Source organism: Elgaria multicarinata, chromosome 1, assembly GCF_023053635.1.
Source record: "Elgaria multicarinata webbii isolate HBS135686 ecotype San Diego chromosome 1, rElgMul1.1.pri, whole genome shotgun sequence".
Lineage (NCBI taxonomy): Eukaryota > Metazoa > Chordata > Lepidosauria > Squamata > Anguidae > Elgaria > Elgaria multicarinata.
The window spans coordinates 92,197,608-92,222,469 of NC_086171.1; the positions used below are offsets into that span (position 1 = coordinate 92,197,608).

The 24,862-nt window shown below is 42.5% G+C and overlaps 2 protein-coding genes across 3 annotated transcripts in view; one reads left to right on the top strand and one right to left on the bottom strand.

The window, feature by feature from the left end:
- LOC134402732 (uncharacterized) overlaps positions 1-11,278 on the top strand; it is a 27,799-nt gene extending 16,521 nt beyond the window's left edge. Inside the window, exons 6-7 of one of the 2 annotated variants that reach the window (XR_010025725.1) lie at positions 2,083-2,356; positions 11,060-11,278. Coding sequence is in view for 1 of the 2 variants with exons in the window: in XM_063132436.1 (XP_062988506.1) it covers positions 2,083-2,152 (70 nt within the window). In the remaining variant the exon portion in view is untranslated. Of the gene's footprint in view, positions 1-2,082; positions 3,670-11,059 lie in introns of those variants that run through there. The other variant, XM_063132436.1, reaches the window with a different exon arrangement.
- VAT1 (vesicle amine transport 1) overlaps positions 9,746-24,862 on the bottom strand; it is a 25,815-nt gene continuing 10,698 nt past the window's right edge. The window contains exons 2-6 of the mRNA XM_063132609.1: positions 24,117-24,324; positions 22,834-23,004; positions 21,291-21,380; positions 12,119-12,360; positions 9,746-10,339 (exon numbers count right to left, since the gene is read on the bottom strand). Coding sequence (XP_062988679.1) covers positions 10,256-10,339; positions 12,119-12,360; positions 21,291-21,380; positions 22,834-23,004; positions 24,117-24,324 — 795 coding nt within the window. The 3' untranslated portion in view covers positions 9,746-10,255. The remainder of the gene's footprint in view (positions 10,340-12,118; positions 12,361-21,290; positions 21,381-22,833; positions 23,005-24,116; positions 24,325-24,862) is intronic.

Here is a 24,862-nt window from a genome sequence, read left to right on the forward strand (position 1 = left end):
TGAAAGCGGTTAAATAGCTCTAGTGGTTCCATTGGTGCAGAATGTCTTTTAATTCTTCTGCTCCTGTCACCCTTTTCCAGGAAGTTTCCTCTTCATTGGCTTTCCTCACCACAGCATTCCCCACTTCTGCTTCAACTTGCTGTTGCTCGTCCACCTCCTGTGCTTCTCTTTGCTGTTGCCACTGTTCTGCCTAAGAACTCTTCGTCTTCTCTTTTTCGTTGGAGGGTGGACAGTCGCCGCTCAAGTCCTCTCACTTTTTCTTCCAATAGTGCAACCAGCTTGCACTTGTTGCAGGTGTACACCATGTCAATCTCAGGCAGGAACACAAACATTGCACACACTTTGCAGGTCACCACCACTGGAGAATCCTTTCTGTCCATTATATGCTATAGAGGAAGAAAAGCGTGCAGGCCGCTGTCTTGAGCCGGTCAGTCGAAGTCCAACTTCTCTGCTGCTCGTGGTGACTTCTGCTCACTTCCCAAAATTCTTCAGCAGTATGCAAATTATCTCCACTGCCTCAGAATCAGGACGTGAGAAACAGCCCAGTGCCTCCTGAAATCTGAGCCACCAGGGTGGTGGCTGGACAAGATTTTCTGTAGCGGTGGTGAAGTGGCGCTTCAGTGTTTGTTCTTTCCCCTGACCCAACCATACTAGAATGAATTATGCAGATTTGCTTAATTTACATAATGCAAACAGAGAATTTTGATTGCCTTGCTGCAAAGTTGTTTGGGTTTTTTTAGTCTTGTTCTGTTCAGCAGGACTTTGGCAGGTAAGCTGTTGCTGAAGCGATTTCATTGCTGTTTTTAAATTGTGATTTCAGTCTATATGTTTTTTTCGTGATTGTTTGAACTAAGTTTATTTTATTCTTGGTTTTTATTACTGTTAGCCACCTTGAGCACCATTTTGTATTGAGAATAGTGGAGTAGAAATCAAATGAGTAAATATAATAAAATAAATGTTATTTATTTTCATATGTTCCATTCCATGGAATAATTATAAAGCTCTAATTCTCCCTGCAGCTTGCACAAAGGTCAACAGCTTCTCCAACGAGTAACCCTTCATTTCATTGTAGAGAAACACTGACGTCACTCGTCATGTCCCTGATTTCTAGGATTTTTGCCCTTAATGGTTATCTGTGCCTCATTTTAAATCAGCTTCAGTTCAGGGGAATGTCTCTATGGCTTCTTTACCCTGACCTAAACATGCAGATTTGCGTTTCAGGACACGTGACGCACCCATTTGCCGCAGTGCTGGGTTTTTAACCGGAAGACGTGCAGATTCGCAGCTGCGATTTACCGCGGCTTTTGGATCGACCTTAGAGTTTGCACCGCATTATAGTTACGTGTCATTGGGGGAGTTAAATCGAATTTTGAAATGTGGGTGTAGCTTTGAGGGAAGGACAAAATGATTGGCCAATTTCCTGCCTTCCCACCTATTGCATCCTCCTCTGGCTGCCTTGTTCCTTCCCCCCATTTTCATTTTTAATTATATGAATCTGTGGAGCTCCGTAGATAGAGCTTATAAAATTAAAACAAAGCGGGGGGAACGGGCAGCCAGAGGGAGGAGACATGTTCAGTCCGCCTCTCGCATCCTCCTCTGCTGCCTTGTTCCTTCCCCCCCCCGGGGGGGTGTTTCTCTTATATGAATCTCCGCAGATAAAACGTTCAGGTTCCATAGCTTCATATGTGTGCATTAATAACTGTACTACAAAAAAAAAGGTTCAAGCAGCTTTGCTCCGCAAGGGCTCTCCTATGACTGCATATTCTGAGCAGTAAATTCAGAAGATATATCGCTGTTGCTGCTGCAGTGTGACGCTCTTTGCCTAGATTCGAATCTACGAAAATTTGGGTTTATATATTCAAAGAGGAGCAATCCCGTTGTTGTATAGATGGGGGCCAGGAATCTGTGAGAAACTAGCTTTTGCATTGTTTCACCTGTGGATAAATAATTCCTAGTCCTGTTGAGTGCTGCAGTTCCTTACGGAGTAATCCAGCGAGACTACACATGCAGCAGGACAGCAGGTCTTTTGTGGTTCAAAGGGCTACCCTGGATTGCTTAATTTTTTTCTCTTCTTGCTTACAGAAATGGCTACCCAGATGCCCAGTACCTCCGGCGCATCAGCCTGATGCTAAAAGAACTAAGCATTGAATGAAAGAAGACCCTCCAAGCATCATAGTAGAGGCCAGCAGACCTCTGCCCTGCCAAACCCAAGCATCATTAGTTGTTTCGCACGACAGGCATTTGGAGAATCCTCCTTTTCTCTGGGGCAAGAGTCATTCTCTAGTGTTCATGTGCCCTCAATCTAGCCGTTCATACAACACATGGCCACGTTCGGCCCTGGCCACACCTCCAACTGGTGAGAAACTGGCATTTTTAGCACTCTGTAGTGCTAAAAGGGTCAAATGTAGCTTGCAAACTAGCAAAGTATAATCCTTTTAGTGCTAGAGTTTTACTGCTGGTGATTTTTTTAAAAGAAAATGGGAGTGCCCTATAGAGTGCGGCTGATGGGGTCAGGGGTCAGGTATGAGAACAGCCCCCAGACCTCCCGCAGTTGCCCACCCCTGCATTGGCAGATACCCCCTTTCAGCCTCCTTGCCTTCAGGGCTGTCTTTTGGAGCCTCCCTGCATGTGCAGCACTTCTGTCTCCGTTCTCTCAGCTTCTAGTTACATGAAGGGCACTTGCGTGAGCAGCCCTTTGCAAAATCCCCTTCCTTCCATGCGGTCAGCTGCTTTCCAAGCAAAGAGACTTTGACATGCAGGCTCTTTTAGAGGAGTTTCCTTTCCCACACCCAGACCCCACGTGGGTTTTGAAGTGGGAAGAGTCACATCATTGTAGCACTTGCATGGCTGAAGGTGCTCTGATGGCATCTTGTGACTTTAGTCCATCACATTGCTCATAATATTCATATCTGTGGGAGTTTTCCCACATTATTGTTTCATTTTAATTAATGTCCACTTCCAGGGTTGGCTTCAGACACTGGTCTGAAGTAGCAGGACGCTGTAATGTAAGACTCATGCAAAAAGGGAAAGTAGTAACTCTCCTTCCCTGTGAGATGCAGGATTCCTCCATTCAGAAATCATCCTCCAAGCGGGAAATGCAGATGCATGAATCATTTGGGCATCTGATCCCGTGTCCTGCCTCAAGTCACACACCGCGAGGGAGGTGATCTTGCAGGCTTTCATGTTGGGGCTCTAACAGTCTTTGGGTAAAAACTGTTCTCCCCTTGGAAGGAGGGGAAGAAAGCAAGCACTTAAGGGACAGCCCTTGCCTCCATTTCTCTTCCCACTTCGTGCCTTGCTCTGCAGCGTGTGCTTTGGGGAAGCTGAAAATAAGTTTGCCTTGGTAATTTTGCTAACCTTGCTTCTTTATTCATAACCTGACTATCCAGAGTCTGTTCTGTATCAAAAACCAAGTTCCAGGTCATATAGCAGGGCTTTTGTTTTATTTTTCAAATATGGCCTTTAACTCTTATTAGAACCCTGTTTAAACCAAGAGGCCAAATGTATACGGTTAGAAAACTGGAATCTCTTCTGAATGTAATGGCAAAGCCCTAGAAACTGTGAAATTATAATAAAAAGGCTGTCCTTTTCTCCTGTTCACCCAGTGTTTTATAACTCCCTCTTTTCAGCAGTGTCTTTTGTAAATTAAAAACCTTTTCTAAATTAAAATGCTATTTTTAAGCATTTCTTTAAAAATAGGTAATGCATTACCATTATCATTTTACTTGCCCTTTTTTCACACAACAGGCAGAGACAATGACTTCCAAGCAACTATATCAGTGCCCCCCTCCCCGCAGTCTCTGGAAAGTTCCCAGAAACCAGTAATAATGAAAGGACCACTTCCATTAGTAGGAAAGGTCATAGCTGACACATTTTTTTTTGTTATGCTTTTAATGAACACTCAAAAAAACACATAAGGCATATGGTAACATTAGGCAGAATAGCATTTCATGTCTGAATCTGTGTAAACAGCATTGGCACATTTGCTTTCTTGACACACACACACACACACACAGAGAGAGAGAGAGAGAGAGAGAGAGAGAGAGACACACACACACACACACACACACACACACACACACACACACACGGAAGCAGAAGAGAGCGAGCTTCTTTTCAAACACCATAAAGAGATTTAAGGAAGCATCTTGCACCATAAGAATGCACAAATTGCTCATGAACCACCCAAAGAGGAGTTAATGGGACAGGTGGCACAGCCTGCTGTGGGGGAAGTGTGCAGCATGCGCCAGCCGCTAATTGCCCGTTCCCATCCACAGTTCTCTAGGCTTTAAGGAGATGGTTCCACAACTACTAGCCTTATTTGTGCCTGGATGCCCATTGCTTGTCATTCAAGTCTATACCACACAAAACAAACATGCAAATAAAATTCCTTGCCTTGACAAAGGCAGGGCTTTACCTGCCTTTGACATCCCCCCCCCCCCATTCTAACTTTCCCTTCTATTGTCTTTCCCAGTGGTCCTTGTATAAACATTCCTTTTTGTTTTTTGAGAGCCAATCTCAGCACAATCCAAAATGGGTTTTAGAACATGTCTGAAATGCCAACGACATAGTGATCATGAATGAGAGAAAGGTCCCTTTTCTAAGGATTTTGGGTTACAAGCCTGGTTACACTAGTCAGGTGAAAAATCAGCAGAAGTGTAACAAACATCCGCACAAATGTCAGGTTCAATGAAATTCTCAAACCTGAACAGTTTAGATTTTGAAGAACACTTGAACTAAAACTTATGCCTTGTCAATCAGTTTGAGAATAGTGCTTATTATCTTCATAAATGGAGAAATTTTACACCCTCTCTCCCCACCCCAATACTCCTAAATTCTATACTATCTACAATTGGGAATGTTGTTAAAATGTGCATTAGACAACTATACATTTTAATTTTTGTAAGGCCACACTTGGGAAGGTTTCCTTGAGAATTTCTCTCCTTAAATGTGTTTTACCTCCAGCAACTGAGATCCAATTCAGATGTTAACTTTGCCACATTGTGTGTGTGTGGGGGGGAGGAATTTCCCTTAGGCAATTTTGCCCCATCCCTTTCACGTTTTTGTTTGAATGGGTCCATGGGCTGTGGGAGCTGGCATTGGCTGTGCCAGATCAAATGGCTGTATACAGTCATTTGTGCACAAGGGTCGCTATTAGCTCGTGCCCCACCCAAAGACACCCTTGAACCCATGAAACTCAGGTAGTAAAATTGTTTCATGGTAGCCTCATGGGGGCCTTAAGGATATCCTCCAAGCCTATTTAAAAGCCCATCAAGCCATTCAAACCTTTGGCCCTTCACATCAGCCACACACATGCTGCCGTCCTACCACTTTGGAGTTCAAGTGCCGTTTCAACAAACTTAAAACATTGTAGCAAAATCCATAAGGAAAGGATTCCTGTTTTGTCAACATGATTCAAGAAAACTTGGGTGACAAGTTTTAACTTTTTCCTGCTTTGGTCCTTGAAGTTAAGCATATGCAGTTTTAACAAGTTAAGGCTGTTATTTTAAAAAGAAGATCAAAGGGGCTTAATTTAGTATTAATGGCCCATAAAACAGCTGTCTGAAATACACACACAGTCAAGTCACAAAATAAAAGGGCTATTATAACATTTAAGACTACTGTATTAGTCAGCAAGGCAACAAAGAGCAAAGTTACAGTGCTTTAAAATTTGATGTCTTCTGCAGAAAAGGGCTTCAGCTCCTGAATAGCAGTAAGACAAGTCAGTTTTAATTCTCTAGCACAAAGGGAAAAGCCTACTCTGTTCAGGAGGAGTGATTCAAAACTCAAACTTCAAAGTGAGAAAAAAGGTTGCAGGGAGAGAAGAAGGCATCACTTGCTGCTACATCACGTTCAGAATTCTTCTGGTTTTGTTTTGTTTTCTCTCCCCAAGGCCATTTGTACCTGGGTGAAAAGGCATTTGCCCCATCGCTTCCCAGTGTGCAATGCAGGAAGAGGCCCATCTCTCCGCCCAAGGGGCACTGTCAGAAATGATACTTAAGAGCAAAATTTGAATACTCCATATTTACAGTTCAAAAGAAGTATACTGAGCCAGATGTATACTGAATTTAAAATGTAGCTTCCCTTAGCACCTTAGCATTCAGAAGGGGCGTTGAGGAGATTTTTTAAAAAAGGCTTTTTAAGCACAAATGTGAAAATGTCAAATGGCTCCCTGCCTGTGAGATTCTGGGGGCGGGGGGGGGGGCAAGCAAACACTCTTAGCGTGTGGCATGAAGACATAACACACTTGTGCAGAGATGCATCACACTGAGCAGGCGCCTCATAGCTTGTGTGAAATACAAGCCATAATAAGGATTGTGTTTCACACTAGTTCCATGGGGCGGTGGGGGGGGCACTCTTTTAAACGTGTTGGGTTTGGCAAAGGCTTCTGAAGTTAGACCTTTCTGGATCAAGGCACTGGTAAAACAGAAAGTAACAATGCAGCATAGGAGTTCTAAAAGCAAGGCTATTCCTTGCGATATTAAAAGGGTGAGGTTACAAATTTTTGGAATGCCATCCAGAATAAGGCACCAAGCATCAGCAAGAAGGCAGGCAGGAGGGGGAGGGGGAAGAGGGTTAACAAAGGTCTGCATCACTGCCCCCACCCCACTCCTTTTGTAGAAGCTTGGAGTTCCTCAGTGTGTGTGCCTGAAAGTTATTTTTCTGTTGGGTGTAACACAAGGCAAAATGTGGAACTTCAGCTTTCTTTCTTTCCTAGTTAAGCAGACCTGATTATGCAAACATCTATAGGCTTAAGAGCCTTGAGGATGGAAAAGCACGACTTCTGTGTCATGGCAAAAGCGGATGAGTGAGTCTTGGAAGTCTAGCTCAGTAAGAGTAGATGACAAAAACAGGCAGAAAGTAGCCACAGGCTACTACAACCAAAGAACTAGTATTGGAGCAGATGAAAGTGTTATGTTGGATACACAGTATTACAGCCTCAGGTTGGGTTAGTCACTTGGATCCATTTGATCTCCAGTATGCTAGCTTGTATACTTGTAGCCCATGGTGATCTGGATTGCATTAGACTGATCTGTGGGTGAGTGGCTGGCTATCAGACCATGGAGTACCTACACCAGTGCTCAGGCAGAAGTCTTTTCCCGCTCTTCTGCCTGATACCTTGTAACTAGAGTTTGCATGGAATGAACTTGGGTTCGTCTGCATATAAGTCATGTGCTGTGCCACTGAGCAGGTGCCTTTTTGGACCCTGCCAGCTCTAGGACCCTATGAATTAATCTGGAACCCATCATATCTTTCAGTGAAAGCATTACAAGGGCAGTTAAAGGAGGCCAAGAGGTAAATAATCTGTGCTGTGACCTTAAGTTTTGAACTGCTAGAAAAGATGGGCTCCAGAACCGCACAGCTTCAAGACCTAAAGCAGAGGTTGGCAACTTGTAAGCCAAAACATTAAGACGGCACAACTCCCAGCAGCCTTAGGCAGCATAATCAGTGGTGAGGGATGATGGACGTTATAGGCCCAATCATGTGAAAGGCCACAAACTGCCCACCCCTCATCTACAGAATGGCAATACAGCCTGGGATAAAAGGAAAAAGGCACAGCAAGAAGAATGGTTGCCAGAATATACTCTTTCCATCTTTCGCTTACAACAAAAATCCTCTAGATTTTTGCCCTTCAAGCTCCAGTCACCTCTCCGTTGACTGCTTAAGTTACTTACTAGAAAATTTTAGTAGATCTGTTTGTTATAAATGTGGGTAGCCCAAAAGATGCCTTAATACTTCTAGACTAGCAACTGTTTCAGCAGCTAGATGCTTTGGAGGGAAATAACTTATAGACAGAAAAACTCAAGTAGCAAAAAATGGTTGCCAAGAATTACAAGCAGTATGAAAAGCCTGCGAGCCTACAGCTAAGGGCAGGACTTGTGGCGATGGGGTGGTTTTCCCAGAGCAGGCACCATAAACAAGCACAGCAAAGAGAGGAGGGACCCTTAAAATAATGATGAGCAACCAAGGGCCCATGAGCCAAATACAGCTTCTCTTCTCACATATGCTTCTTCAACTGCTAAACGGAGTTTTTTGCCCTCAAATTCCTCACTCGTGGCTTCCGGGTAGAAGGAGAAGAGGGGAAAAGAACTTCCAGAAATGCACAGGTTTCACTGCCATAATTCCCTGCAGTCTTGATTGTTTCACTACACCAGGAAAAGGCAGAATATTAACCTTAGGGCTTTCTGCCTTTACAACATCAAGGAAGGAAGCTGGGGAAGTGAGTTTTCATCCTTTGACCCTTTGCTTAGACTGAGTGAGCTTATTGGAACGTGGAGAAGGGCCATAGCTTGGCCCAAGGTAGATTTGGCAAAATCTGGGAACAAGTAAAAGCTTCAAAATTGTGCATGATTAAAGGACTGTGTGCCCTAGTGTTCAAGTACGGAGAGATGCTCTGTGGATCAAGGACCTAAAAAAGATTTACAGATGGCAGAAAGAGAAAAAAGAGGGCTCTGAGTTTTTAACAAAACAATCAGAGTCTATAGAAAAGGTGAATGGATCAGACAGAAGCAGACTTACAGCCAGGCTGCCTGCAACAATGGCAGTTGGAATGGCTAATATCATTACATACATCTCTCCATGCAGATATAAAGACAGTATTTAGCCATTACTTAGCTCCAAACACAAACTGCATTCCTGTAGGATGTATCTTGGAAATGACTGGGGTATATGAACATCGAAGTATTTTGGGCCTCAAAGTAAACAACAATCTAGAGTTGTAGGAGGGAATGGTTTAGTATCCCTTCTCCCAAGCAGATGTGATTAAAGCACTTTCCATGTCTAAAAACTGAGAATGTATTTATGGTTTCCACAACAAAACATCAGACTAGCCCGCTCACTGTTACATGCTATTTACATGACAAAAGAGCTGATTCTGCAACCAATAGCATGATTTTAAGATCACAGACTAGTCATCTGTTTGGCACCATTCAGTATGTGTACAAACCCATTAGAACTGAAAAAGTCAAGGATTCCCCCCAAAATAAACTCGGGGAATAATAGTTTTGGCCCCTGGAGATTCTTTTGTTGACAATTTCTTGCTCTTTCGCATAAGTGCAGCTCCCAAGGCAAGTTTTTAGGAGGTTTAGGTGTGTTAGGTTTGCCGGTGTTGCATGCGGCACCCATGTGCTGCAGGAAGAGTCGGGGCCAAGAGCCTTACTGCACACCAAGAGACTGGGGTGGAAGAGGGCACAATTCCCTCCCCCACTTCCCATTTTTTCTGTCAAATGTCTGGTGCATTCTGCTTATTAAATGTGCCCACTGGTACTGGCAGGTTTGAGGCTTCGTTTCTATAGAAACTGTCAATAGTTGCAGTAACAATGGGAATTTTACATGCTCTAAAGTTATTAGTCACCAATAATTTCTCTGAATGCTTGGTGGGGTTGGGTGAGAAGAGGTATCAAAGATAGGCTGACCATATGAAAAGGAGGACAGGGCTCCTGTATCTTTAACAGTTGCATTGAAAAGGGAATTTCAGCAGGTGTCATTTGTATGCATGCAGCACCTGGTGAAATCCCCTTCATCATAAAAGTTAAAGCTTCAGGAGCCCTGCCTTCTTTTGTAACTGGTCCAGAGAGCAGGGCTCCTGCAGCTTTAACTGTTGTGATGAAGAGGGAATTTCATCAGGTGCTCCATGCATACAAATGACACCTGCTGAAATTCCCCTTTCAATACAACTGTTAAAGATACAGGAGCCCTGTCCTCTTTTTCATAGGGTCAGCCTAATCAGAGACAAATAACCTAGGTGGGCATTTTGTGAAGTTGTGGGTGGGTAGCAAGAAAGGAAACAGAAAGATGCTGAAATCAAAGAAAATTCCAGTGGACACACCTGCCTCGTGCACTCCCACCTTCAAATGATGCCTTGTTGTTCCTTTAAGAAAGCAAAATGTTGATATTACAAAAGTAAAGATGTAGGATCAATGTGGTATCTTCTTCCTCCTTTTAACTAGGTCACCCAATGCTTTTATAGAGATGGTACAATCATGTGAGTTTCACTCAATGAAGGGTTTGTGAAACTCAGAAGCTTGCATCATCTTTAAAACAACCAACTGACCATGAGATAAAATGTTTGCCTCTTCAATCTTTAGGCCACTTACTCTATTAACAGTAGTTAATGAGATCTGTCCATTCCTACTTCCCTCAAAGAATGGGGTGGGGTGGGGGAGGCTAAAAAAACAACAACCCAACCCAAAAAAACCAACATGAGTATCTGAGGTCAGACAATCCTTTTGCTTTAGTTCTCTGCTTTCTTGCTTTAATCCTTCTGTGCTGCTTCAGGAGTCAACACAACTTTCCCAACATTTTTCTTCTCTTGCATCTGCTTCATAGCATCCACTACCTACAGTGGGAGAAGGAAATGGAGATTAATTTCTTTTCTTAAGGGGAAGGTCCTCCTGTTGGCATGGATCTCTGCTTGATGCTCTCAAAAGTCAGGGACAACTCTGGAATCTATCAAGGCTGACCCTGCTGGAATCAGGCCAAAGACCCATTTAGCTCAACATTGGGCAAGCAGATGCAAGATGTGATGGAGATAAGCTACTCCCTGTTTGTCTTCAGCATCTGATAATTGGAAATATCTAATAATGGAATATCCGTGTTCAGAGGCAGGATAATACCAATTAACAGACTCCTATTCTGAGAATTTGTCCAATCCTTTTAAATGCCAGATATACCACAGGCTCCCAGCAATTAACTCAGTATGTGAAAGAGTACTTCCTTTTGACCACAGACATACTGCTAACCAACATCCCAGCAGCAGAATAGGAACAGCTATTACATCTCTCCACCTCCTCTGCAGAAACCTCAAATTTTGCTATTCCTAAATAGCTTTGTTTGTTAATGCTCTTTCTCTCTCTTTTTAAAAAGTTGTTCCAAGGAGTCTGGGCTTTTTACAGCTCAGGTGCAGTAAAGCAGTGTTTTTCACCATGCAGATTCTCTGCTTAGTTAAAAGTGGCGGAAATCCATTTATTACAGCATGCACCATAGTGCAGAGTCTCTTGGGAATCTCTCTCCCTGTTTCCTGTTGGTCCACTCAACTGTTGCTTTCTTCCTCCCACAGGAAATTGCAAAACAGCCTGGCTGCATCTCACAACGTGGCACCAATGGTGAAAATGCATGGAACTGCCACAGCACAGCAGCATCGACACAATTTTGTTCTCAGGCTTAGGGTTCTTCCAGACAAAGTTTCTATTATACTATCGGCCTGCCTCATCTATGGAATTTTTCAGGGGACTCAGATTTCAGCACCATCCACTCATAAACCTCCCATGTTTTCCCACTGCTTTTTCCGTCTTTTTTCTTACCAGAAAAAAATCTGTTACAGAAGAAAAGATGGAATAGCTGCACAGTGCCTTCTAACTGGTCGCTGTCCATCTGGGAGCACCCGGAGTCCCCCAAACTCCCTGTCTGTATCAGGTCTGAGCCTGGGAACACATGAACCAATTAGGGTGGAGGAGGTTCGGTGGACGCACACAAAGGAGAAACCCATTTGAACCAGAATTGGGCTCAGGTGCCTCTCTGAGTGCAAAGTCTGAGCCCTAGAAAAGGCAAAGTCGTGGTCTGAGAGGGTGGCTTTTCAGCATCCACGCTCACCCCTCGCCAAAGCCTGACACTTCAGTGAATTTGTCAGATTCCTTTTGGCCCCCTCTGCCTCAAAAGGAGCTGCGAGCGCCCATGGGGCTGGGGACTGTCCAATGACTCACCCATTTGCTTGCTCACTTTCTTCTCTCGCCCCACTATCAGGTGACCAAATGTAGACCACTCTATCCACTTTAGTCTCCAGGTCTGTTTCCTCTTGCCTGTGGCAATCCAGCTTGGCCCCTTAAGGCCTGCTACTTAAAAGGCAGGGCCCACATACAGCAGGTCTATAGACTGTGCCTCTGCTGCTGACATTCATCAGTTGCCACTGGAGGGTGGCAGATTCACCGCAGATGTCTTGGAATTGCACTTTAAACGCCGTTTTGTGCATAATGCTCATTTCCTAAAATGAGTGTGCTGGGTCTCATATGCCTACATGGATGTGGGCTCTCTGCAGGAGAAACTAATAGCAGCTCTGGCTTGTTTGAAGGGTGCAGCACAAGCAAAGAGAAGAACCCGTCGCACTGCCACGCATGCTCACCTGCTCAAAGGACCAAACAGAGTCCACCTTTGGCTTGATTTTGCCTTGATTGTAGAGGGCAACTAGCTTGGCCACCACGCCACTTATGAGCTCCACCTCCTCATCCAGGTAGCCCAGATGATAGCCACAAACAGCCTTGTTGACATGAAGCAGCTGCAAGGCATTGATGCTAAATTGGTTCCACCAGGTCTTTGCCATGGCCATCAGGTTCTTCCTCTGCCCTGCTAGCAAGTTGGCTACACCTGGCAAGTCAAAATGCAAAAATGTAGCATCCATCAGCACTGAAATCAACCTTGGATCTACAGTCCCCTATACAGGCAGCATGGCTTTATTTCTTACAAGATGCAGCTGAGCAGAAGCAGGCTAAAGCCTGCCTCAAAAGCCATACCCTCTCGTCTGGAAGTCATGGAGATGGCAGTGGTTGTTCAGTGGCAAGTGACAAAGTACTCTGCACAGTCACAGACATGCCCAAAGCCACTAGACCATATTGGCAATCTGTGGCTAATTGTTATAAGAAAGAAGTTTCTTCCAGTTTCTTTGTTTCCAGACAAAGTTCAAATGTGGGGGGAAATGCTTGCCCATCAGTAAGAAAGCTGAGGGAGGGAGACCTGTTCCCTCCAAATTTCCCTATTGCCCCCACCCCGGATTCTCTTGTCATTATTACAGATGCTGGGAAAGGCTATTACCATCTAATCAACTGCCCTGGTCTGTGGGACAAGAAGATCTGAGTAGTAACCATATTTGAGCGAAGAATATTTTTTTCACCCAACTCAGATTGTAGAGTCACCATTTACTCCCTCACTTGCACCATGTCAACTACTTGTTATTTATCTATTTTCTATGCCACCAGGCAATATAAAAATAAAAGCAACTTACAATTAAAACATACACATTAAAAACAGCAAAATAAAAACAGCAAAACAACAACGTAGCACGACCACAGAGAACGGCCTCTTCTTGGTTGCCACCTGCCTCAGTTCAGCCGGTAGAGGCACCCAGATAAGGGCCTCTGAAGATGACCTCAGAGCACAGCTAGGTTTACGTGGGAGCAGGAAGCAGGCCCCAAGTCATGTAATAGCTTTCAACGTAAGAACCAATATAAGACCCCAGTGACCAACCCAGTTAGCAACCTAGCAACTGCGTTTTGTATCAACTGTGGCTTATGATCCATCTTCAAAAACAGGCCCACATAAAACATTGTGACTAAGCTCTGATTAATAAGGTGAAATATGAGTGAGCCTTTCAGCCATGCATACAGCCCTTTTGCATGAGCTGGCAAACATCTATTAACCACAGTTTCAGAACAAGCCAGGCTATTAAGCCAACTTCAAACCATGGCTTAATACCATGGTTTGTCCTAAAACGGCTAACCATAGTTTCCTGGTTCAAATGAAACAGTAAACTATCATTAAATGAATACTTCCTGGTTTGTTCATGCCACTGAAGCCAGTTGGGCATCTAGTTCCAAAGCGCAATCAAAAAACACCTCAAACTGAACCTGATCCTTGGGCGGTGTGTGTGCAGTCCTATCCAGAATACCTCAGACTCCCTGAACCATGCACCAATAGCACCCTGGTATTATGAGCACTGAGCATTAGCTTTTTGGCCCATGTCCAATCCATTCCTGATCCAAAGCACCAACGCAGAATTTCCACTGCCTTGCCTGAATCAGATGCAAAGGAGAGATAAGAATGAAGTCATCTGGGCTTTTGAAGTGGAACGTCATCAATACATGCTGCTCCAAACCCCCAGAGGTTCCCACTTTACTTATGTAGATAAAAACAGCATAAGGAGCAAGCTGTCACCCTGCAGGCCCTAATAGCTCACAAATGCAGGGAGGCACAGCAGCGCAAACACCCTCTGCTTCAGCCTTCCCCAACCTGAGCCCTGAGGATGTGAACAAAGTGCTTGGCTGAGGCTGTTCGGCCACTTCATTTCTTATCACACCTAACAGAGAAGGGATGTCCGGCTGCGTCCAAGAGGCTGTCAATTCCTCTTTGAGAGAGGAGGTGGTGCCGGCCTCTTTAAAGGAAGTGATAATTAAGCCACTCCTGAAGAAGCCTAACCTGGACCCAGACAAAGTTAATAACAATCAGATGGTTGCCAACATCCCCTTCCTGGGCAAATTGCTGGATTGGGTGGTTGTTGGTCAACTCCAGACAGTCTTGAATGAAACTGATTATCTGGATCCATTTCAATCAGGCTTCAGACCTGATTTTGGATCAGAAACTGCCTTGGTTGCCTTATGGGATGGCCTTTGCTGGGAGAAGGAAGTGTGATCCTGTTGATTCTCTTGGATCTCTCAGCGGCTTTCGATACCGTTGATGCTGGTATCTTCTGGATAGGCTACCTGGATTGGGAGTTGGAGGTACCGCTTTGCAGTGCTCCCACTCTGAAAGGTGGTGCTGGAGAATTATTGTTCCACCCCATGGCAATTGTTCTGTGGCTTTTACAGGGCTCTCTTATCCCCCGTGCTGCTTAACATCATGAAACCACTGGGGGTGGGCTGAGGTGTCAGCAATATGCAGATGACACCCGGTTCTCTTGCTCCTTTTCATCAAACCCAGGTGAGGCAGTGGCTGTTCTGAATCAGTGCCTGGGCACAGTAATGGACCGGATGGTGGCCAATAAAGCTGGGTTTGTTCAGACAACACGCTAAGCCATGGTTAGGCCACTAACACTTTTGCAGCAAACCATCTGTGTTAAAACCGTGGTTATGTAGCCACAATGGTTAGGAATGGTTCATACGACATGCTGAACCATAATGTTTAGCTCAAATGTTTAATCACTATGGCTTAGCATGTCATCTGAACGGGGGGTGGAGCTTGGCAGCCATGGCGGTGGCAGGTTTCTTCTGAGGCTCTGAGCGGCGTTGCCGGAAAAAGCAATTATCTATTTTCTAATGGGCATAAATCTTTGAGCAAACGACAGGAAATGATTATAAAAGCTATCGGAGCTGGAAAGTGTTGAGAAGAGCCGATGGGATGAGGTGAGCTTGACGGAATGTCTTTATAAACTGCAGAGGCGAAACCGAAAGTAACATGATTGATGTCGCAGTTTGAAAAGAAAGAACTTATGCTTGTTAGACGTTGATCTGATTTACAGCGATCCTCACTTCTCATCCTTTATCTTAAGTTGGAAAGATTGAAATACTGGCTTTGAAGTTGTTTGCTGTAATCTTTGTAAAGTGGAAAGTGGAAGCTGTTTGCGGTGTGCCGAGAAGGGGGGGGTGAAGGGGAAGAAACAGCATTCTGTGAGGGAGATGTGGGATTTTGAGAAACTGTGAATGATTGGATCTGATCCCCTCTAGTGAATGCTGTTGTGAACTGAATATATTTCCTCCCCCTCGGGAAGAAGGTGGTGTGTTTGGCACATAGAAGAGAAGCCAGTAAAAGTTGCTAAGGAAGTGGGGGCTCTAAGATTTATGCCCTACTCAGAAGGGTCCTATGTCCAACATTAAAAAAAAGATTAAGAAGTGGGAAAAGTTGAATATACAAAAAAATAAACCTTCAAATCATAATTTAACCCACCTCTCCCACCTGGAAGATACAGCCCCTGGAACAGACCAGGAAGACGAAGTTATAGACCCAGTTTCTTTGGATACAGTACCAAATAAAGAAAAGAATATGGCTGAAGGGGGAAAAGCAATGGACAGCAACTTTCCCTCCCTAGCAGAAATTAAGGCAGTTATTGTAGAGAATAATATCATCATTTTTAAAAAAATGGATCTGCAAATGAATGAATTTAGACAACAAATGTGTGTTCTTTCGGATAAGACCGCAGAAAACTCGGATAAGATCAAAGAGATAGAGGCAAAAGCGGAATTGGACCAGAAGAAGCAAGAGGCTTTTGAAAAATCAACAAATATTCAATTTAAGGAATGGGAATTACGTCTGATCGCCTTGGAAGACCAATCTCGTAGATCTTCGATTCGAATAAGGCAGCTGAAGCAGATACAGGAGAAGATCTTAGAGAAATCATTCTGAACTGGTTCAAAGAGCTGATGCCTGACATACCAATAGATGGATCGGATCTGGACCGAGTCCACCGCGTGGGGGGGCAAAACTACAAAGGGACTAGAGATATTTTGGTGAAATTTGGTAACTATTATAAAAAAGAGCAAATCATGAAAGAATTGAGATCTTTGACCCAGTTACAATATAAAGGCAAAGCAGTGCAAATTTATAATGATCTTTCTCAACATACATTAAATTGGAGACGGAGTATTAAACCAATAACTGGAATGTTAATGCAGAACAAAATTCCATACGCATGGGGTTACCCGGTTTTCTTAAGATTTACATATGGGAGGAGGGAACACAGAGTAACCTCATTGGATCAAGGTAAAGAATTGCTGAAGAGGCTGGGTCTGGATGGGGAAGCAAATGGGGCTGGAGTGGGTGGGGGAGGGAATGAGGCTGGGACATCTGGAGAGTAAGAGAATTGTTAATTATGTTTGGAGATAATTGCAAATAGAAATGCTAATATAGAAACCTGCCGGCCAGGCGCAGCACTGCCTCCCCCCCCCCTTTAAAGTAGATGGCTGGAGTACTAGACTCACGGGGATATGGGGGGGGGATTAGAGTGGGGGGTGGGGAGGGGGGGGAAGGTAGGAGAGGAGGGATTGGGGTAGGAGGGTGGGGGTTTTATGTATGGAGTTTGTTTTTTTATGTAAGCAAGTTTGAACTGCTGAGCACAAGGGATCGGAAGAGATTTCAAAAGGGTGATTATGGATAAAAAGATAAAGGTATCAACACTCAATGTTAAAGGTTTGGGGGCAGTCGTGAAAAGGAAGAGAATAGAACAAATGCTTAATAAAGAGGGATCAGATATTATAATGGTCCAAGAGACACACCAAGGCTCCGAGAATTCGAATATGATAAAATTAAAGAGGTTAGCCTATTATGAAAAGTCATTAGGGACATCGAAAAAAAATGGAGTGGCCACTTTGATTTCAAAAAAAAGTGGGTTTATATTAGAAGAAGTAAAAAAGGATGATAAGGGCAGATATCTTATGTTAAAAGGTAAAATTGAGGGAAAGGTCTATACTTTGATTAATGTTTATGCCCCAAATGAGAGGCATAGAGAGTTTTTTATAAAGTTGTTTAAAGAAATAGAAGAATTTAAGGAGGGGTATGTTATATTAGCTGGGGATTTTAATATGGTTATGGATAATAAACGGGACAGGTCAAATCCCACTAATGCTGAAAAGAGGAACAATATGACTATATTGAATAAATTAGTAAAAGAAAATGATTATTTAGATTCGTGGCGTTTACTTAACGGGAATAGGCCTGGATTTTCATACTTTTCCCCAGTTCATCATACATACTCCAGGATAGATTATATATTTGTTTCAAAAGATTTTGCAACGAGGATTTGTAAAATGGAAATGGGGGTAATAAAAGTAACTGATCATGCCTTGTTAAGTCTAGAATTTACAGTTAAGAAAGATTATAAAGAGGCATATAGATGGAAGCTGAATACAAAGATATTGAAATATAATAAAATAGTAGATAAAATTCGGAAGGAACTGTCGGAGTCATGGGAAATTAATGAAAAAGGAGGAACAGCTGGGTCAGTCATTTGGGACACCATGAAGGCTGTAGCAAGAGGAATCTGTATTAGAGAAACATGTAGTTTAAAAAGACAACAACGTGCAGAACAGGAAAAGTTAGAGATAGAAATTAAAAACTTGGAGGAAAGATATTGGCAAGTTAAAGATAAATATAAATTAGTGGAAATACAAGCTAAGAAGAAACAATTAGAAAATTTAAATATAGAAGAGATTCAAAAGAATTTAATGTATATGAAAAGGGAATATTTTGAAAACAGTGATAAGAACTCGAGGTTGCTTGCCAAGCTCACACAAAAAGAAAAAGGGAGGAATGGGATAGAAACGTTGAAAGATAGCCGAGGGAATTATTGTCATGCAATGAAAGCTAAAATAAAAAATTTTCAGGAATTCTATCAGGAATTGTATAAGGGTAAAGACATTCAACAAGAAAAGGTAGAGGAGTATATTGGAAGGTTTATAAAGAAGGGAATAAAATTAGAATATAAGGAGTTAATGGAGTCAGTAATAACTCAAAGAGAAGTTGAAGAGGTTATTGATAAGTTAAAAGTTGGTAAATCACCGGGAGCAGATGGTTTGGGTCCAGAATATTATAAGGTCTTCAAAGACTGTTTAGTTCCAAAATTAATGGAACTTTATAATAGGATATTATCAGGAGAGAAGATACCTGAATCATGGGAACATTCAGTGATAATTCTGATCCCAAAACCAGATAAAGATTTGACTAATCCCGATTCTTATAGACCTATTTCTTTAATAAATCAGGATGCTAAAATTTTTACATCTATTATGGCCAAACGGCTAAATAAATTTTTGGCAGAATATATAGGAGCAGATCAATGTGGGTTTGTGGTAGGAAGGCATATGCATAATTTAGTGGGTAGAGTTTTAAATGTAATAAATGTAATAAAAAAAGCAAATATTAAGGCAGGTATTATGGCATTAGATATTTTTAAAGCTTTTGATTGTGTGAGCTGGCAGGCACTAAAGAGTATTATAGATAAATTGGGATTTGGAAATAAATTTAAAAATGTAATAGAACAGCTATATTCCCAAAATACGGCGGTAGTGGTGGTAAATGACGGACTTACTGAAAAGATACGACTAGCCAGAGGAACAAGACAAGGATGTCCGCTCTCGCCGGTCCTGTTTGTAATGGTTATGGAAGTTTTGGCGAAGGCACTAAGGGAGGATGAAGAGTTAGAAGGAATTGGAGAGGTAAGGGAAATAAAGTTAAACATGTTTGCGGATGACACTTTATTGACCATTAAGAATCCATTAAGAAAATTAGAAAGAATTAAATATCAGTTGAGGGAATTTGAGGAAATTACAGGGTTAAAAATAAATTGGTCTAAATCAGAGATGATGTTGTTTAACTATACCAAGAAGGAAGAAAAGGATTGGGAATTTAAGGGAATGGAATTGAAAGTTAAGAATGAGATTAAATATTTGGGAATTAAAATTACAAAAAATTTAGAGAATCTTGAAAAGGAAAATTTAACGAGGTTAAAGAAAGAGGTATTAGAGAAATTGGAGAAATATAAAAGATTAAATTTATCTTGGTTCGGAAGAATAGCCTTAATAAAAATGAAGATATTAGATAAAATTAATTTTGTATTTAGAATGTTACCTATAAAAATATCAGAAACCGAGATAAAAAGTTGGCAAAATATTATTAATAAATATTGTAATGGAGAAAAGAGAGCAAGAGTGAATAAAAATAATTGGTACCTAAGCCAAAAAAAGGGGGGAATGGGTCTCCCAAACATAAAATTATACTACGTAGCAAATAGATTAAGACATGTTGTAGAAGCAATTATGGGAGTAGGAGATTTATATTGGATGGAAGAAAAAACCATAAATAAGGTAGAGATGAATTTGGAGAATGTTTTTTTTAAAGACGGAGGAAGAAAGTGGGTTGGAAGTATAGATAATCCACTCCTGAGGACTCAATGGGAAATTTGGAGTAAATTTAAAGGGAAGCTGCTTCCGAGCAACTCTCCCTTAGCACCGATAATAATGTTAAAGAATTTCCCAGAGGATCTAAAGGGTAGATTATGTAAAATATTAAAAGAGAAAAATAAAATAAGATTAAAGGATTGGGTAAGAGATATTAAAACAAGAGAGGATATGGAAAATTTGTTAAAGGAGAAGAAGCTATCTTGGCTAAAATATGGTCAATTAGAGCAATGGAATAAAAAGTGGATTAAAGATAATAGAATGTGCAGAAAGATGACGAAGTTTGAAGAATTAGTAGTAAGTAAGGAGGAAGGGAAAGGAGGGAGTATAGTTTCAAAAGGATTAATGAGTGAAATATATAAAATATTGTTAGAGAAGGAGTTTAGAGAGAATACAGAGAAAATGGTTTGGGAATCAGATTTGAAGATACAAATAGGGCGACAGAGCTGGGAGGGACTATGGAAACAAAGAGTGTTGAGAAGTTTATCAGTAAGAATAAAGGAGAATTATTTTAAAATTCTATGGAGGTGGTACCTAACCCCGGTTAGATTGAATAAGATAAGTGATCAACATTCAGCAAATTGTTGGAGAGGTTGTGGGGAAAAAGGAACGTATTTACATATGTGGTGGCAATGCAAATATGTACAAAGATTATGGAAGATGGTGTTCTCAGAAATTGAAGAAATAGTGGGAATGAAAATAGAACAAACACCAAAAATAGCATTGCTGTCACTATTTGAAGATATAAAGTGTGGAAAAGGAACTATAGAGCTGATATCGAATTTGTTGGTTGCAGCACGACTGATGGTAGCTAGGAACTGGAAGGTCCAAGGGGAATATTCTATTGAGGAATGGTACAAAGAAGTATGGGACATAGCCATTAATGATAAACTGACATGTAATATTAAGTGGAGAAAAGGCGTAACTAAAATAAATGAGTTCGAAGGAATTTGGAAACAGTTCCTAGTGTTTGTGTTTACTAAGGGAAGTGGGAAACCACCAGCAGAAGAAACGATTAGATTTTGGACTCAAGAATGATCCCGAGGTGGGGGGTGCACTTTTATGTTAAGAACGAAGATGTTGTAGTATGATAAGGTATATGTAATAGTTTTTGATATTTGTACTCAACAATCATTCAATATGTATGCAGCAGATATTTGATTTTTTTTTTCTTATTGTGTTTTGTTTCAGTTATATTTTGGTAATGTTTATCTATGTTTATATAGTGTTGAAAATGAATAAAAATTTAATAAAAAAAAAAAAGCATGTCATCTGAACAGGGTTGGAGACTCAATCCAGACAAGACAGGGATCTTGTTAGCTATCTGCCTGGCAAAGTGATGCTCACCCTGTTCTGGAGGGGGCTGCACTTGTCCTAAAGGTTCAGCCATGTTGACTATGGGGTAATGAGAGTCCAACACATCTAGAAGGTGCCAAGTCAGGGAAGGCTATTCCAGAGCCTAAGGGTTGACATTGCAAACTGGCTCTAGGGCGGAGTTTTGCGTTACATTTATGAACCGTAATCTGTACATGCACAAAGGCATTTTCTTATTCTCAAATTCCAGGTTTGAGCTTTGGGATTAAAAAGAACCTGGGGCTCAGTAATGCCCTAGATGGGATATATGTTTTTTTCACTCACCATAGGTGACAAGTTTTCCCATTGGCTTAAGGAGGTTAAAGCCCTTTGTAGTATCTGAGCCTCCCAAGGGGTCCAAGACAACATCTACACCTAGAAAGGGGAGAGAGAAAATTGCCATGAGAACAGATTTAACAAGACCCTCTGATGGAAAGGAAACAAAATATAAGATTCCACACCTGAAATTTTAGACAAGTTTTAACATTTTTAATTTCAAAGAGTAAGAGTATTTTAAAACTACTTCACCAAATTTATCAGCATACAATCAGTCTTATACCTTTACTGTCAATATAAAATTGGCTATGTTTCTCTTTACTTTTGCTGTCTGCCTACTAAGGAACCTGGGTGTTTCATCAAAGGTCAGAGACCAATCCAAATAATTACTGGATTTTGTATTGGAAAAATGGTAGAACCAGACATTATGTGTTTGTCCTAGGGGTAACCTGAACCCTGCATGCCACCTAATAGAGTCCAAGCCAAGTCCCTGTCACCCTCCTGGTGTGGCTCCATTGAAATTTGTGGCAGTGGCAGCAGCAGCAGCAGCAAAACACACACACACACACACACACACACACCCACACACACCAAATTTCAGCACCAAACCATCTCAAAGGGTTAAAAGGGGCAATTTTAGCTTGAAAACAAGCTAAATTTGTCCATTTTGACATTCTGTAGCAACCTGCTTCCAAAATCTGGATGCAAACCACCGGTCTTTTTGCCACTGCTCAATTCTGCGGTGTGGTGGTGTGGCCGTGGGGCAGGCCTGGGGTGGCCATCCCTAGACTAATCCATTTAAGCCTGCACCTCCTCCTCTGCTCCGTCTTTAGACTCTGGCCATACAGACTCCCACCCCATCTGGTTGCCTGATGATGAGACCTGGAGATCTTGAAAGCTTGGCAACAATTCTGTGTATATTTGGTTGGTCCTAATAAAGGTGGGTTGCCAGACTTTGGTGGATTTGGGGATAAATCCATCTTTGGGCATACTGGGGGGAAATTAAAAATCAGTAGGCTATGGGCCACCCATCTCAATTTCTTGGTTATAAAGTGTTAACCCCAATAAAACTAGACACAAGTCATCCGGCACTTTGCCCGTCTTTTAAAGTGCCTGCTGTGACAGATACATGCGTCTTCTTCTAACTCAGACTCTCCCATGGCCGATGCTATGGAAGTTGTAGTCTAACAAATCTGGAGGGCACCAGAAGTGAGGAGGCTGCCTAACAAAAGGAAACAGTGCCTTTCTCTCAAGAATTATTGGATTTATTGAATCTGCACATTTATGCAGTTCTAACTGCTTAATTTTAAATTCATATGATCAGTCAACTAAGACACCCGTAATTGGTTGAAAGTCTTACAAATTAGAATATGATATGAAACTTTGACATTTTTGCAAATAAATTAAAGTCAGCACAATGTGCTTGGAAGTTCTCCACCCACCTTTATTTAAGCTATAGATCAACTCTCTATGTCACAAGTAGAAAACCAGAGAACACGCAAAGGAGGTTTCAGGTGCCCCCTGCTCCCTCCCTGCAGTCCCTCTTACTTACCTTTGGGTGAGATTTTCCGGACCTCCACCACATAATCAGCTGCCCGGTAGTCAATGGGGTGAGTGACCCCGTTCTCCTTGAGGGCATCATGCTTGGAAGCAGAAGCTGTGCCAAAAATGGTGACATTTTCCACAGTTTTGCAGAGCTGGACTGCTGCGGTTCCCACTCCACCTGGGAAAGAGGGAAAAGAGGGCCAAGTGAACAGGGAAACGCCAGAGAAGGCATGGCGGCACTGCATTGCTTTACGCTCCCCATCCCACTTCAGCGGAAGGAAGGGGGGCAGTTTATCTCCCTGCTCCAGAGAAAGTTCACTGCATGGCAGTGGCTGCTCCCTTGACCCACAGCACAGGCTCATGAGCCAAAGAATGCACAAAGAATGTCCCACAGAAGTTCACCAGGACTCTTAATTTCTTCTAAGAGTAAGCTTGTATATTTCTATTCAAGCCTAAGTTAGATCAATAAAAGATGTTATCACCAGTCCTATGGAAGGAACGAAGCCTCAAAGCAATACAAATACTGTACATTTAATCATTTAAACAGGCTTGAAACTGCTTAACAGGCTTGGTTCTCCCCCACCTTCCACGACCACCATGAAGAACTCCAGGAGATTATTTTTTATGAGTGACAAGAGTTCTTTAGCGCAGGGGTGGGCAACCTGTGGAACTCCAGATGTTGTTGGACTACAACCCACAATCCTTTACTTTGGCCTTGCTGGATGGGGCTGATGGGAACTGGAGGCCTGCAGGCTTTCCCACCTGAGCATTAGAGAAGCTTGCGCCTCTTTACAGCATTACAATTTAAAAAATAGAGGCCATGACAATTAAACATATTCAACATTGATTAGAATGTCATATTCTAATATACCATGTGGCATAGAAGTTAGAGTGTCAGAATAGGACTGTGGAGACCCAGGTGCAAAACCCTGCCCCCAGCCCAGCTCACTGTCAGTTACGATTTCTCAGTTTAGCCCACTTCACAGGGTTGCTGTGAGGTTAAATGAGGGGAACCTACATATGCCACCTCGAACACCTTGGGAGAAAGGTGTAAAATTAAATAAATACTTTAGAATAAGGAACCTTGGCGGTCATCTAGTCCACCCCAACTCTGAAATGCAGGATGCAGCCATAGCATCTCCAACAGATGCCTGTCCAGCTGATGCTTCGATACCTCCAGCAGAGGAAAACCCAGCACCTCCCGAGGCAGTCTGCTCCATGGGCAAACAGCCTTCATGGTTAGGAGGTTTCTCCTAATCTCACTAGCGTATATGAGGCCATTCTTGTTACCTGCTGCCATGTGGACAAGGACACTCTGGTTGGGTCGCAGGTTGCCGAAGTCAAAGAGGACCATGTAGGCTGTGATGTAATTGACCAGAAAGGCAGCAGCTTCCTGAAAGGTCATCCCTTCTGGCATGAGAAAGGTCTGATTGGCTGGGATAGTCACGATTTCTTGCCAGAGACCTGATCTGGCCATCACCATCACATTATCACCAACCTGGAAGAAGAGGACAGAACAGGACTGTCAGGGCTGACAGAGCAAAGCCCAAAAGCTGGAGTAGCCCAGGCTAGTGCTGAAAATAGAAGCCTTCCCACCAGACAACAGGGTGTGTGTGTGTGTGTCTTTTTTGGTGCAATCCGTGCAGCTATAGCACAGATTCAGGCAACTTTTTAAAAAGGAGCGTTTGTCCTGTGCATTTTGCATTCTTCCCCTGAGATCTCTATGTGCACAGCAGGTCACCGTCCCACTTCTGAGGCAGCCATGGATTGTGACCATGCAACAGGTGTGTGCTTGAGAACCAGAAGGCAATCATCAGCAACCATTCTTTGCAGTGTCTACACTATACGATAACTAGTGTAGAGCTCCTGTAACTTCATTTGTACTGGGACACTCATCTGGGTCTAGTTCCAGCTCGTGTTTCATTGAGAAGTTAGTTGTAAACTCAAAAGGAATTTGGTATGCTTATGCTAGATGTGTTCAACTACAATTCCCATTAGCACAATCAGCTGCAGTTCAATGCATCTGGAGGACACCA